At 36.9% G+C, this 15,913-nt stretch overlaps 1 protein-coding gene across 5 annotated transcripts in view; it reads left to right on the top strand.

The window, feature by feature from the left end:
* Window positions 1-15,913, top strand: part of THOC2 (THO complex subunit 2) — a 105,398-nt gene that overhangs the window by 32,475 nt on the left and 57,010 nt on the right. For all 5 annotated transcript variants that reach the window (XM_068532461.1, XM_068532459.1, XM_068532458.1 and 2 more), the window contains exons 8-9: window positions 3,019-3,185; window positions 12,844-12,936. In XM_068532461.1, coding sequence (XP_068388562.1) covers window positions 3,019-3,185; window positions 12,844-12,936 — 260 coding nt within the window. The remainder of the gene's footprint in view (window positions 1-3,018; window positions 3,186-12,843; window positions 12,937-15,913) is intronic.

Here is a 15,913-nt window from a genome sequence, read left to right as displayed (position 1 = left end):
CTTACTTATTGTTCCTAAAATCTTGTATGTGAAATAGCTTAACTGTTATTTAGCAAATCTCTAAGGTTTTAAAAATGGTCTTCTAAATCCTTGGTTTGGCTACTTTTTCCATATTATGTAGCATAGGTCATTCCAACTGATTGGACTAACTTATGGCACCTGAGACATATAATAGAAAATTCCTAAGCCAGTTTTTCTTTTGTGAAAGATACAAAGGTTGTTATCTATTATAAATAAAAGTTGCATCCCTTTTGTGTAGGTTACTACCTTAAATTGCCTCTAGAAAGAAACTGGTAGTTAGTTGACTGTACAGATCACTGTTAAAATAGCCTTCATGGAATAATACTGTTTAAACAAAACATAATGTCAACGGTTCATATTGTAGCACATTGAAAATATAAACTTTAAAGCAATGTGAATGAAACACATTTCCATGTAACATGTTGCTGTTCTAGTCCTTATTCACAAGTTTTGTGGATGTAGCATAATGGGTAATTATAAGCCAGCCATTTTTTCAAAAGTATATTCAATGTATCTTTTGTCCTCTCTGACAGAGTAGAGCATTATTCATTTTTATTTAGTTGATTGAACTTTTATATTTAGTAAATATAGGAGCAGTTATAAGGTTGGAGAATTTGCTAGATCTTCCATAATCTGTTGTCAGTGGCTTTTTTTTTCCAGCTTTATCCAGGCATAATTGATATACAATAAAATGTGCATGTTTGAAGTGTACCGTTTGAGTTTTAACACATGTATACACCTGTGAAAACATCACCACAATCTAGATAATGCACATTTCTATCACTCCCCCCCCACCCCGACCCAGTTTCCTCTTGCCCCTTTGTATTTCATTCCCCCCCGTACTTCCTCTTTTCTCCTCCCCAGGTAATCAGTGATCTGCGTTCTAAACTATAGATTAGTTTGCATTTTCTATAATTCTTTTATAAATGGAATCATATAGTGAGTTTTTTTTCTTTTTGGTCTGGCTCATTTCATTCAGCATAATTATTTTGTAATTCATCCATGTTGTTGCTTGTATTGGTAGTTCTTTCCTTGTTATTGTTGAGTAGTATTCCACTGTATATTCTACAATTATACTGTACTACAGTTTGTTTATCCATTCACATGTTGATGGATATTTCAGAGTGTCCTATTATAAATAAAGCTGCTGTGAATATTGGTGTACAAGTCTTTGTATGGACATAGACATTTTTTCTCTTGGGGTAAATACCTAGGAATGAAATGGCTGGGTCATATGGTAGGTGTTAAGTCTAACTTTTAAGGAAACTGCCAATTTTACAAAGCAGTCGTACTGTTTTACATTTTATATTTCCACCAGCAGCATTTAAAAATTCCAGTTGCTATTTTGGAGTCACTTGTACATTCATAAGCCATACCTTTTGGGGGTGCAAGGACAGGCAAAAATATTTAGAAGTTTTCTTCCCAGAACTTTAGATAAACATCTCTTTGGAGAATTTATGAAAGTCTGGAGCTCTTTTCAGTAAGAGATGATCACTGTGTTGGTCCTTTCTTTCCTTAGTATGAGAGAAATGGAAGAAAATGTATTCTTAACTTTGCGTTTCATAAAAAGAGGAAAGAAATACTTCTTGTATTTGGAGAGTTTGGTTTTCTAAGTGATTGCTAAGATACTGCAAATTAGACATTAGTTTTATAGCATTTAATATACTTAAGTGCGGAGATAATAGAAGTAACTCTGGAAATCATTAATAGGACATATAAGAATTTTCTTTGAAAAATCCTCTAAGTCATCCATAAGGTATAGTGTTTAGACCTAACATCTCTCCCTAAGTTAACACAGTTGTTCTTTTTCCTCCAGCGTTAGAAGAAATCAGTGTTTATTTGCTTGCCCCAGATGAAGTGGTTAGCTTGCATTTAGGGACTATGCCTAATGAAAAATACGTAATTAAAAATACTAGAATTCCATTCAGCTTGATGCACAAGGCATGAGGGAACTGATATAAACTGAGGGAACAGCCGATTGATATGCTCACTCTGGGTCATAAGCATACATTATATTGAGAGGAATGGTGGGTGGAATTGACTATATCATTTAAATTCTCTCTTGTTTATTTTGCTATGTGTAAATGGTTGCAGTCTCAAATTAAATGCACATATGATGTGACTGTGCTATAATATAATTATGGTAACAGCTGAAGCTGAATGCAAATAGAGGTAATAATGTATTAAGAGTAGGGTGGCTGATAGGAATGTTTATTAAATTCATGTCTATTGGCCCTTTTTAGCTTACCCTAGGAGATTAGCAAGGATAAGTAGCCATCGGTACCTATTAAGTGCTTCTTTCCCTTCCCTTTCCTGCTATACGTAGATTGTTTTCTTCCTTCTCTGTTTGCTTGTGTTTTGTCCCCAACTCCTTGTATTCTCATCTCTTTAGTATTAGCAGTATACCTGTTTTCCTTTAGAGTGCTGCCCAAAACTATGAATGTACAATTACATTTTGTAGTTTTGTTGTATATGTAAGATAAACTAAAAAATGATTATAAAAATCATGCTCTACTTTCATGAACCTGGACTTTTAACTCATTTGTCAACATTCCAAACACTTCTGCATAAAACATAAAAAAACCTTTAGTTGCCTAACTTCTAAGATGTATTGTTTGATTTTCATATTTTGCTAAGAATTAAAAATGTGAATCTCTTTCACTAGCCGTGAGTAATCAAGAACTGATGAGATGATGTGGCATAGAAGAAATTTCACTTGACTTAGTGTCACAGGTCCTGGGCTCCAGCCTAAGCCCTGTCATTAACCCGCTTTGCAATCCTGGGCAAGTCATATTTCTCATCTGTAACATGTGGGGAGTAGCCGTGATGACCTTGAAAATTATGAAGATTTCCCTCTGGGGCAGGGGAAGCAAACTTGTAAAAGAAGTTGTTTTTAAAAACATTTTTATTTTATGTATGTTGTCCCTGAAGGTTAATGACTTTTCTAGAAATTATGTATAATCACTTCTGAATTTGTGTATATCTCATCTGTTGCAGGATGCTTTAATCTGGATCCCAATAGAGTTCTGGATGTCATTTTAGAAGTGTTTGAATGCAGGCCAGAACACGATGACTTCTTTATATCTTTATTAGAATCTTACATGAGTATGTGTGAACCGCAAACACTGTGTCATATTCTTGGGTTCAAATTCAAGTTTTACCAGGTAAAGAAAAATGTGTGTGTGTGTGTGTGTGTGTGTGTGTGTGTGTGTTTATGTGTGTATGTATGTTAATTTTGTGATTTTATATGTAAAATTTAATTTGAATTTTATTTCTTAATGACTGGTTTCAGCTCAGCCATTCTAGCAGAGGGGATAGAAAAAACTACATTAGTGGTATGAATGATGTGATGTGAAAGCCTAGAAGAAAGCATAATACATTTTTGCCTTGAGAGAGGTGGAGTCAGGGAAGACTTCACAGATAGAACCTTTTTTAAACCTGGTCCTTGAAGGATGAGTAGGTGTTTGTTGAGAGTTGTCTGTGCAGAAGTAACAAATAGTGTGTCAGTGAAGACGTGGCAGTGTGAATGTACGTAACATATTGAAGAAATGGTACATAGTCTCATGTGGCTGGATAGTAAGATGTGGGGAAAAGAAGGGACAGGAAGTGAAGTTGGAAAGGTTGGCACAACTTTAGATTGTCAAGGGCCTTGAACACTGTGTTGAGTTAGAATTTTATTGTACAGGTAGTTACCATTGGAATTTTTTATGGATGTGAATAAATTCTTGAGGCATATCTTACATCATTTTTCACTTAAACCACTACAGTAGTTATCTTGCAGATCTATGCCTCTGATTTTTTCTCTTTCAATCCACCTTTCATATTATTACTACTGTTACATTCTGAAAGAGATCTAATTGACCCACTGCTTAAAAACCTTTGCCTGCAGGATGAAATTCAGACTTCTAAATGTGGCAGAAAAGGCTCTTCACCATCTAGCCCCATTCTTTCTTTCTAGCCTCATCTTTAATGATTTTTTCCCTCAAACCTCATATTCTAGTCATATTCAATTACTAGCCATTTCCTGAACTTAGGTAGGGGCATTGCTATGTTTGGACCTCTGTTTACATACAGTTCTTTATAACTAGAAAACTGTTCTTACCCACCCCCTCTCGCCTATCTTTTCTTCATCTTGTAAACTCTTATTTATTCTTTAAGATCAAGTGCTACTTGCGCTATAAAGTTTTGGTGGGCACTTCACCCATGCATAATTAGTCACTTCTTAAACTCTGTTCTCATAAAACTTGACACAGGCTTCTAGCACTTATCAGGTTATATTAGAATAAACCATGTCTGTCTCCTTTGCTAGGTTGTTAGTCATTTAGGATGGTCTATATTTTACTAATTTCTCTGGATTAATTTATTGCTTAGCCTATAGTAAATGTTCACTAATTACTACAAATGAGTGATCTATGTTTTAGGAAGATAACTCTCTGGATAGCATGGAGGATTTTAACGTAATAAGGCCTCTGTTGCCTTTTTGGTATAGCTTTCCTAATTTGTCTGCCTGCCTGGGATATTCAACTAGTCAAGAAATACTCATTTATTGAGTTTTTAGGGTATGTTGTTGCTTTGCTAAGCACTGAGGATACTCTGGTAAAGAGTGTCTATTCCTGTCCTCTGGAGCTCAAGTTCAGCATAGTAAGACAGTTTTCTTTTAGGATTCTCAAATATATACCACCTACTGCCTTTGCTTATCTTCAGTTTTCCATTTCTCTGGAATGCTCCAGAAGAGAAATTAGATCAGAACTAAAAGCATATAGCTTTCTGATACCAAACAAGATGAATGGCAAGGTTTTGGGGCAAGAGCATTTCACCTTTGTTCAAAAATTAGTGATGGCAGACGTTCCTATTCCTACCAGTAGCCAGGGAGTCCACTCTTAGTACAGAGAAAGAGAAGTTCAAGTGTTTCATCACATTTTAAGAGGCACCTTGATTGCTTTGGGTTTGAGAACATGAAGCCAACTGCTGAAGTGACAGGGTAGCTGAAATTTAACTTGGGCATGATTAATTAGAATATAGGTTAGGGCTTTGGAGACTGAGGGTTTCAGAGCATATTGCAGTGAATATGGATGACCTACTGCTTCATATCAAGTATTGTTGAATGTGAGTTTCAGAATTAAAAATTTTTATATGAAAATATTCCTCATAATGGTAACACTTTTTGAGCTGAATTAAAATACCCATGGGGGTTGACCAATGTTAGGATGATCGTTTTTTTAGTAGATCATGGGGCCTTTGTCTTAAATGAGAAATACCCAACCAAGAAACATTTGATTTAGAAATGACCTATTATTGGAAAGAGTAACCCTTGTATTGCTCTGTATAGCACCATTCCCTTATTTCTATTGCCTGAGCTATCTTGTTTTGAGAATCTGCGGTCTTAAGGACCACTGCGGGCAGGGGAAGAAATGTCAGGGATTTTAGATAATTTGTGGTCTTGGGAGGTAAAGTAGGAAAAGCCATGAAAATAAAAAACTGCTTAGGGCATGTAACCTGGGGAATTGGCTCCTAGGCGTGTATGCTCACCCTGTGTATTGGTCCCTTGCCTAACTCCACTCCCCCCTCCCCCCTCCCCATCACTACCTGAAAATGTTTACTCCCACTGACCATAACCCATGTTTTCACCAGTTGGAAATTATTTGGATTAACAGGCTTCTTTTAATTTTTTTCCTTAATGCTTAGGACTTCTAGGCAAAGGTAATTATTTCTGCTATGAAGTCAGTGAGAGTGATTTTAATTCTGGTTTCAACCTGGGGTCAGCTATACTGGATGTTTTGACTTGGAAGGGTGGTACGGATGTAAACAGTTTTAGGGCACATGACCAATTTGGAAAATTGGGCTGGTACGTCTGTTTGATTCTCCTAACAGGGATTGCTACAATAGAGGGTTTAGGGACAGCATGAAGGTCAGCACAAAGGGCAGGAAGAAAGGAGTACTAGAAAGTATGAGGGTATTGAAAGACAAACTTGGCTGGAGTTGTCTTGCCACAGGAAAGAGGAAGGAGATGATGACTCTCACCCTTGATTTCTGGATTCAAAACACAGTAATAGTAGTAATAGTACCATGGTCAGGCACCGTTATAACCCAAAATTTATTCATTTAAGAAATATTGACTGAGTACCTCTTATGTGCCAGGTAGAGTGTTGTGGGTAGGAATCAGGAATTCAGTTTTGGGCATGTTAAGTTTGAGATACCTGTTAAAGATTTAGATATCCAAGGAGATGTTGAGTAAATAACTGGATATTTGTTTTTTTTTTTTTATAAACTTATTTATTTGTTTATTTTAGTTTTGGCTGCATTGGGTCTTCGTTGCTGCGTGCTGGCTTTCTCTAGTTGCGGTGAGCGGGGGCTACTCTTCACTGCGGTGCGTGGGCTTCTCATTACGGTGGCTTCTCTTGTTGCGGAGCATGGACTCTAGGCACGCGGGCTTCAGTAGTTGTGGCTCGCGGGCTCTAGAGCACAGGCTCAGTAGTTGTGGTGCACAGGCTTAGTTGCTCCGCGGCATGTGGGATCTTCCCGGACCAGGGCTCGAACCCGTGTCCCCTGCATTGCAGGCAGATTCTTAACCACTGTGCCACCAGGGAAGTCCCAATAACTGGATATTTGGATCTGGTGTTCTAGAGAAAGGACTGGGCTAGAAATAGAAATGTGGGTGCCAAAAGCACATAGATGATATTTAAAGTTGTGATACTGGATGAAATCATCAAGTTGGATATAGAGACATAAGAGAACCAAGGGCTGAGCCTTGGGGCACTCTGATGTTAAAGGGCCTGGGAGAAGAGGAGGAACCAGCAAAGGAGGTATAGAAGGAACACATACATATAAGGAAAGAGGAAAACAAAAAGAATATAGCATCTTGGAAGCTAAATGGAAGAAGGAATGATCAATTCTGTTAAATATCTCTGATAGGTCATTTAAGATGAGGACTAAAAAATGGTCATTGGATTTATCAGCAGGGAGGTCAGAACTAGCCATATTTGTAGAGTTTGGGTGGTGTTAAGAGAGAACGGGGAGAGTGGTATTGGAGACGATGAGAACAGACAACTCTGTAAAAGAGTTGCTACAAAGAGGCACAGACAGATGGGGTGATAGCTGGTAGAGGAAGTGAACTCGAGATTTTTTTTTTGAAGATGGGAGAGAGAATACATTTATATGCTGACGGGAATGATTGAATGGAAAGGAAAACTGGTGATGTAGGAGAAAGAGGAGAGAATTATTGGATCAGTGTTCTTGAGTAGGATAGAGAGAATGCAGTTTATGGCATAAGTGATGGATGGAGTTTAAATAGGAGCATAGAGAATTCATCTGTAATAACAGGTGGAAAGGCAGCATATGTGGGTACAGTTGTTGGTAGGTGGGTAGATCTGATGGTGAGAATTTATAGAAGTCCTATTGATTGCTCCAGTTTTCGTGCTGAAATAGAAAGCAGGGTCATCAACGGAGAGAGGATGAGAAAGGAGGTATTGGAGCTTAGGAGAGAAAGTAGGAAATAGTTGTGTAAGAGAGTGGGAGAGTGAATGGACAAGAGAAATAGAGTATGATTGGCCAGCAGTATTAAGGACCCACTTAAGGGTGGATGTGTGAAATTAGCACTTTGAGGAGTTGTAGCTATTGGTAATATTAAAGTTCAGGATATGGAGTGAATGGCTGACATAGGGTACAGGAGATCTTTGGAAGAGTGGAATTCAAGGAACTGAGAGACCAAGATGATGGAAGAATCACTAACGTGTATTTGAAAATCTCCAAAAATTAAGAAAGGAATAGAGTTGGAGAAAGTGACAGTGAATCAGAAGCTAAGATCATTCATTGCTAAGTGAAGGGCAGTGACCCAGGAGTCCACAGATGACAACAATAGGACATAACTAAAAGTGGCAGAGTAGAGAACTCCAGAGCTCTGTCCCTTCATGAAAACAACTAGTGAACTGGCAAAAAAACTGAATCGACTTTTACAGAACTCTGGAATTTAGTAAAAACTTAAAACAACTAAGGAAAGGTTTGGTGAAGAAAGAAGCTGCTGTTTGGGGTAAGAGAGCACTGTGATATTTTAAGTTGCCTGCCTACTATCCCTCACACCCAGATTGATGGTGGCTGTGAAGATAGAAGTCTGCACTCCTAGTGCAGATTGCTAATGCCAGAGGATATAAAGAATTGTTTTCAAAGAATTCAGCCTGTCTGGCTGCTACCTGAAGGACTGGTGCAAGGGCCTGTCTTTCTTTCGCCTGATTGGGAGCATCCCTAGGGCTGGGGTGGCTTTTGCCAAAAACATTTGAAGACACAACTATTGGCTTTAGCAGTCTGGAGTAAGAGACAACAGTCAGACAAGCAATAGAGAGACTGAAAGCCTGGGAAGGAAGAAGTTGGATAAGGAGATACACAGGGGAATAAGGGCTTTAGAAAAATTCCTGTATGTACCACGGAATCAGAAAAAAAAAAGGCCAAGCACATGCCCAGAAAAGGGCTGAGAAGACCCTAAGCTTTTTCCTCTGGCTGGCCTTTAGGCTCTACACAAGCAGGAAGTGAAGACTAAGGCAGAATTGTAAATGGCCCGGCTAAGTGTTGAGGAGTGCCCTAACATAGAGCCAATGTGCAAAGACTGGAAGAGTATTTTTTTCTTTTTTCTCTTCAGGCCTTTAAGAAATGCAAAACACTAGCTGACCACTAAGCTAAAAAGAAACAGATTTCAGTGGCCACACACAATAATAGTATAGACTTTACAAAATGAGTTTAGAGAAGTCACTAAACAAACAACAATAAACCACAGTAAGCAGCATCAACAAATCCCATAGAGGGGGCAGAATCTGATTTTCAGAGTTGCCACACAGTATTCAGTATTCAAAATGTTCAGTTTTCTGCAAGAAATAATGAGTTATGCAAAGAAACAAAGTAAGGGTCATTCATAAGAAAAAGGAAATTAATAGAAACTATCCCTGAGGAAGCCCAGGCAATGGACATCCTAGATAAATAATTTAAATCAACAGTCCTAAATATGCTTATTATCTATAGGAAACCATGGGGAAAGAACTAAAGAAAACCAGGAAAGCACTGTCTCACCAGACAGAGAATATCAATAAAAAATACAGAAATTATAAAAAAAAAGGAACCAAACAAATTCTGGAGCCAAAAAGTGTGATAACTGAAATGAAAATTCGCTAGATGGGTACAACAGCAGATTTGAGAAGGCTGAAGAAACAAGTAGACAACTTGATAAGTTAATTGAGGTTGAAAGGAGCAGAAACAGAAAAGAATGAAGAAAAATGAACAGAGACCTATAGGACACCATCAAGTGTACCAATATGTGGGGAGTTCCCTGGCGGTCCAGTGGTTAGGACTTGGCGCTTTCACTGCCGTGGTCCTGGGTTCAATCCCTGATTGGGGAACTGAGATCCTGCAAGCCATGCAGGCAGCCAAAAAAAAAAAAATACACGTGTACCAATATGTACTTTATGGAGTCCCAGAGGCAGAGGAGAGAGAGAAAAGGACAGAAAGTGTATTTGAGAAAATAATGGTCGAAACCTTCCCAAATTTGATGAAAAATATAAATCTACACATCTAAGAAACTCTAGGAACACCAAGAGGGATAAACTCAGAGAGATCCACACTGAGACACATTATAGTCAAATTGTTGAAAGACAAAGAGAATCTTGAAAGCAGCAAAACAGATGTGACCCATTGCATACAAGAGATCCTCAATGAGATTGACAGCTGATTTCTCTTCAGAAGGCAGTGGGATGGCATATATAAAATGCTGAAAGAATGAAACCAAGAATTCTATATCCAACAAAACTATCCCTCAAAACTGAGAGATTATGATATTCCAAGGTAAACAAAAGCTGGGGGAGTTCGTTGCTGGTAGACCTGCCCTACAAGAAATGCTAAAGGGAGTCCTTTGGGCTGAAATGAAAGGACACTAAACAGTAACTAGAAGTCACATGAAGAAATAAAGAACACCGGTAAAGGTAACTACATAGGTAAATATAAAAGCCAGTATTACTGTATTTTTTGGTTTGTAGCTCCTCCTTTTTACTTATATGATTTAAAAGGCAAAGGAATAAAACAACAATTATAAATCTAATTGGCACACAATGTATAACAGTATAAAAGGGGGAGGGATAGAGATTTATAGGTGCAGAGTTTTTGTATAATATTGAAGCTAAGTTGGGACTTCCCTGGTGGTCCAGTAGTTAAGACGCTGTGCTTCCAGTGCCAGGGACGCGAGTTCGATCCTTGGTCAGGGAACTCAGATCCCACATGCCATGCTATATGGCCAAAAAAAAAAAAATGAAGCTAAATTGATATTAATTCAAAATAGGTTATTATAAGTTTAAAATGTTAATTGTAAGACTCAAGATAACCACTAAGAAAATACTTTAAAAAATAAATAGAAGAGGAAAGGAGAAGGGAATCAAAATAGCACACTACAAAAAAAATCAAACACACAAAAAAGACAGTAATGGAGGAAATGAGAAACAAAAAATAATATAAGACATATAGAAAACAAATAACAAAATGGTGGAAGTCCTTCTTTGTCGCTAATTATTTAAATGTAAATGGGTAAAACTTCGTAATTAAAAAGCAGAGTTTGGCAGAATGTATAAAAAAGCACGATCCAGACCCACCAAGGTCACGCGACTTTTCTGTACTGTTAAAATTCATTGAAATGAGAGGGAAAAAAAAGCATGATTCAACTATATGTTATCTATAAGAGACTTACTTTAAGATCCAAAGATATAAATATGTTGAAAGTGAAAGTATGGAAATAGATACCCCATGCAAATAGTATCCAGGGGAGAGCTGGGGTGGCTATATAGACTTTAAGACAAAATTTTTTATAATAGATAACAAAAGGCATTATATATTGATAAAAGGGTCAACCTATCAAGAATGTAACACACAACAGTTAATAAATGTATATGCACCAAACAGAGCCTTAAAATATATGAAGCAAAGATTAACAGAATTGAAAGGAGAAATAGACAGTTCTACAATAACTGTTGGATATTTCCATACCTCACTCTCATTAATGGATAGAACAACTAGACAGAAGATCAGTAAGGAAATAGAGGACTTGAACAACACTGTAAACCGGTTAGACTTGACAGACATATATAGAACACTCCACCCAACAACAATAGATTACACATTCTTCCTGAGTACACAGGGAACATTCTCCAGGATAGACCTTATATTAGACCACAAAACAAGTCTCAATACATTTGTAACATTGAAATCATACAAAATATCTTCTTTGACCACAGCAGAATGAAACTAGATCACAGGTGAAACTAGATCCCAGCAATAGTGAGGGATAGTGAGTGATAGGAAATTCAGAGCTGGGTGGGCTTTAGGGAGCATGGAGGGAGAATAGTCTGAAAACAACTATAAAAAGCAAAGATGATTCATACCCCATCTCCAGGCCTAGTAGTGTGAGGGGTCTGGGGAAAATAGCCACCACTTGACTGGGTTACAGTGGGAGTGGTGTTCCTAGTGAGTCTAGTCTTTGTTCAAGTGTCAAGGTGAAGGGGGGAGGAGAGGTTTAGAGGATGTATTTAGAGGAGAGGTTCAGGATACAGGGGGTTTTGCTGAGGATGGATCATGAATTCCAGAGGATTCCATGGAAGTTTTTTAAGAATGCTATGGATAGGTAGGATAGGACAGAACAGGGATTGTGCAGAGCAATATGAAGATCAGTTTACGGGAGTTGACATTTGTCCTGAGAGTCGGGGGCTTCTTGTGACTCATTTAAACAGAGATAATGGGAAAAATGAGAATATTCCTGGTGGATTCAAGTCAGGTAGTGAGCTTTTGTGGGTTTGCTCCGAAAGTGTGACCACCATTTGTTTTTAATGGGAAAATGTTTTGATACTAAATAACCATTTAAAAAGCATTTAGAATCAAACTATTGCTAAGTTGAAGACTTATCTGCCTTAAAAATTACAGTGAAACCATGCCTTTTTTATATGATATCTATTAGTTTCGTTAGCTTCATATATTATGTACATAACACCTATCACAATTGTGGGGGGGGCTTACTTACAAAGATCTCATTTTCAGTGTTGAGTAGAAGCAGAACATAATGTATTGTCACTGTTTGCTTTTTATTTGCATTTTGCCATTTAGTAATTGCTAGTTGTCCTCACGTCATTCTTCTATTCATCTGACCCCAAGCAGTTTAAAAATTAGGGAAAAGTCTTCTTGATAGCATTCAGAGATCCTTCTGTTTCTCTGTAGGGTCCATAGGGCTGACCTGGAATTGGCCGTTCCTTGTTTAAAATGTTGAATTATTCATGTGTATTAAGTATAGACACCTGTTTTGAAGGGGAAATCAGCTGACAAGCAGATATACTTAGCATAAACCCCAAGGAATAAAAGAATAGGAAGAAAAGTATAAAGCAGACACAGATGGTTCCGTACTTCCAAATTTGTCAGTCTTGTCTATCTGCATCTCCACTGAGAAGTACTTGAAAAACCAAGTTAAGAAAACACACATATAAACAGAAACCCAAACTACATATTATGCAGTATAAAATCTCATTCTGTTCAAGTTTCAGATTTTATTCAAATATCAGCATGTATTGTAAAATGTGTCCATTTTTGAAACTGCTTTCCTTGTGTTCATCAGATGTGCCAGTGTGAAAAGGGACATTCACATAATTATCTTTGTCCTGAATTTGGATGTTATTTATGATCAGGAAGAGCAATGAAGCTTATTGTTGACCTAGAGTTATTTGATCTAATTGTTCTTAATTATTGGTAGATAAATGGATATGATTTTAGTTGTACTTTAGGCACTAAATAGAAACTTTTCTTTTGTTTTTCAAGGAACCAAATGGAGAGACTCCTTCATCTTTGTACAGAGTTGCAGCAGTACTTCTACAGTTTAATCTTATTGATTTAGATGATCTTTATGTACATGTAAGTCCAGTGGGCTGCTAAGAATATTTGGTTGTTCATCCCAGGGGTGGGGAAGATGAGTAGGCAGCCATATATATAGCACTCCAGGATTGGTTCTAGGCTCTCAAGTCTTAATTTTTGAAGCCCTATTGCATTACTGCTTTGTGTTTACTTTATAAAGCGAATGAATTTAGTTCATTGGAACCATGGAAATGAAATACCTTTTGTCACCGTTACAGAATTCAAGGTTGGCTATGAAGTTAAAGTTCTTAATTGTCGTCAAGGCATATCTCATGGAGAGCGAGGCCAAGTTCTAATCAATGTGGTTTTAGACTTCTGTATTATACACAAATTAGGGGAAATATGAGATTACCTACATAGTTCTTCCTTCTCACCCGAATGTTAATTTTAGGCATTCAGTATGAATGGGGAACTTTTCGTATACTTTTAAAAAAATGGCTTCTTTTGTGTTTTTACTAGATAATAAATGACTGGTATTGTGCTTTTATTGCTGGATCTAGGATTTAGAGGAGTGTGTATGTGATTATGATTTATGATCTCTAGCAACAGCTTAGCCTGTCAGTTTGAAAACACTAGGTTTGTAGCATAGAAATTCCTGTTTTATTAAGTTGTGCATTAGGATATCTATGAACTGTCCAAAGCTGACATCATCTTCACCGCCTTTGAAATCACTTTCTTGCCTGTCATTGCATATTGTGGTTACAGAGTTGAATGAAACTTGATCACTACCTTGGAAGCAGTCATAGTCTAGCAAGGGAGAAAACATTTTGCATTATACAATAAGTACTTTATTGGAAGTATTCACAAAGTGCTGTGAGGGCCCAGAATAGATAGTGACCATCTCTGTCTTGGGGGGATTTTGGAAGGCTTTTCCAAACTACTGATGTTGAACTGGGAACTTGATAGATGAGTAGGTGTTGGCCAGGCTTAAAAGGTGGGAAGCTTTGTAGGTAGAATTAACCTAATATAAAGGCAGGAGGTTTGAAAAGGCTTCACCAGCACCTTAGGGGAACAGCAGGAAGCTCAGAGTGGTTGGAGCCTAGGGTGGTATGTAGGGGAAATGAGGAGGGAGAAAGAATTAGGTTGGGGGCCGAACTGTGAAGGGCTGTTAAGTGCCATGGTAAGGAGTTTGGATTTTTTTTCTTGTTGATAGTAGAGAGCCATTCAAGATTTAGAGTAGAGAAGGGATGTACAAACTGAGAACATGGAAAATTGGTCAGAAAAAGGAGAATCTGAAGACGTAGGTATGAGTTTATAGGCAAGTGTAGACTGGCAGGACAAATGGAAAGTACAAAAATGATGATAGATTTATTAACTGATATTTTGCAGTTTAACTTTAAATATAAGCAGACTAAGTGTTCCTTTTAAGGTGCCAGAGATTTTCACATGGGATTAAAAACCAGTTTATTGTTTACATGAGACATCTAAAACCTAAGGACAAAGAAAGGTTGAAAGTAAAATGGTGGGAAAAATATACTAGGGAAATTATTATTGTCAGATAAAATAGAGATAGTCACTTTATAATAATAAAGTTCTGTTTACTGGGAAGATATAATCATTGTAACTTTATATACACCTAATAACATATTCTCAAAATACAGAAGACTAGAAATTGAGAGAACTATAACTAAAAACTTAGATTTAACCCATTGTAATGGGAGATTTTAGAGGCAATTGCAGTAGACTAGGTAAAAGATGAGGACCTGTGGTAGATATGTGATAGATATATAAGTAAAGCAATAAAAATGGGTTTGATTGCCAGTGGAGAGAATAAAGAATGAGAAAAAGTCTCATTTACCTCCTTGTACCAGTCCATAATGCATTTTCTCCCACTCCCCTTTTTTGATTAATGGGATAAAGTCTGTAGTATGTAGCTTAATAATTTCACTGTCTCCTTTTATTATTTACTGATTGTTTACTTTGCATTAGACTTAGCTACTGAAATAGATTATGCATTTCTAGGGACAGGAATGCTTCTTTTATAGCTCACCATAGTGCCTAGCAAAAGCTACTAAGTAATAGTTTGTTGGTTAGTGTCTAGGTTATTTTATGAAATGTCCACATTAGCCATCTTCCACTCATACAAGATGGCTGAACTTGAGATACTTGATCCTTTGTTCATAATGGAGGGTCAACTATCCACATATTACCTTTTCTTTTGTAATAAACTAGAAACTAGTTTGTGACTTAAGTCAAATAGGTATCTAGAAAATGAAAAGTGAGATGTCAAGCTGTTCATAATTTTTCGACTTGAGATTTTTCATTTATTTTTTTACTTTTTTTTTTATAGATATGGAAAGTTTATTTCTAGATCCCATGGAAATTTAATGGAGTTTGTAGAGTTTTTTTTTTTATAACTAGAAGAAAATGTGTGTATTTTCTAAGCATGACAACAGAAGCAAGCAATAATAAAGGAAACCCATATAAATTATCAGGGCTGCTCTGAGAGCTATACCCATAAATATAATCTTTTTCTTTTCTGCAGGTTCTTATTATCTATTTTATACATATTAGTGTATATATGTCAGTCCCAAGAGATTTTTCATTTAGAGGAATCAACTTTGCCCCTTTATGTCAATCAGTAGTTTACCTCTCCCAAATTGGATCCGTATGTAGCACTTTATTTAATTTGGAGTTTGGCCTTTAAAGGGGAAATCTGTGATATTTTTAATGGAACAGGTACACATTTTCTTGGGTAAACTAATAAATTCAATGGTAAGCATCACTGTTGTAGTATTATATTAATTTAGGACCTCTGACAGACAGAAGAGATGAAGCTTTGAATTGCTACCTGAGTTTAAAAGGTGTACAAAATTCAGGTGCTTAATCCTGTCAGGTTATATGAAAATAATGGAGAGAGACCTATTTAGAAGGGAAATTATGGTCATAAATAGGCCAGACTTCTTATTTAGTTTTATCAATAGAGAGTAGATAGTGTTTGCATTTTGTATGTGCAAATAGTACTAGCTGTTTCATG

This window comes from Eschrichtius robustus, chromosome X (genome assembly GCF_028021215.1).
Source record: "Eschrichtius robustus isolate mEscRob2 chromosome X, mEscRob2.pri, whole genome shotgun sequence".
Classification (NCBI taxonomy): domain Eukaryota; kingdom Metazoa; phylum Chordata; class Mammalia; order Artiodactyla; family Eschrichtiidae; genus Eschrichtius; species Eschrichtius robustus.
This window is presented reverse-complemented; position numbering and strand designations above follow the sequence as displayed.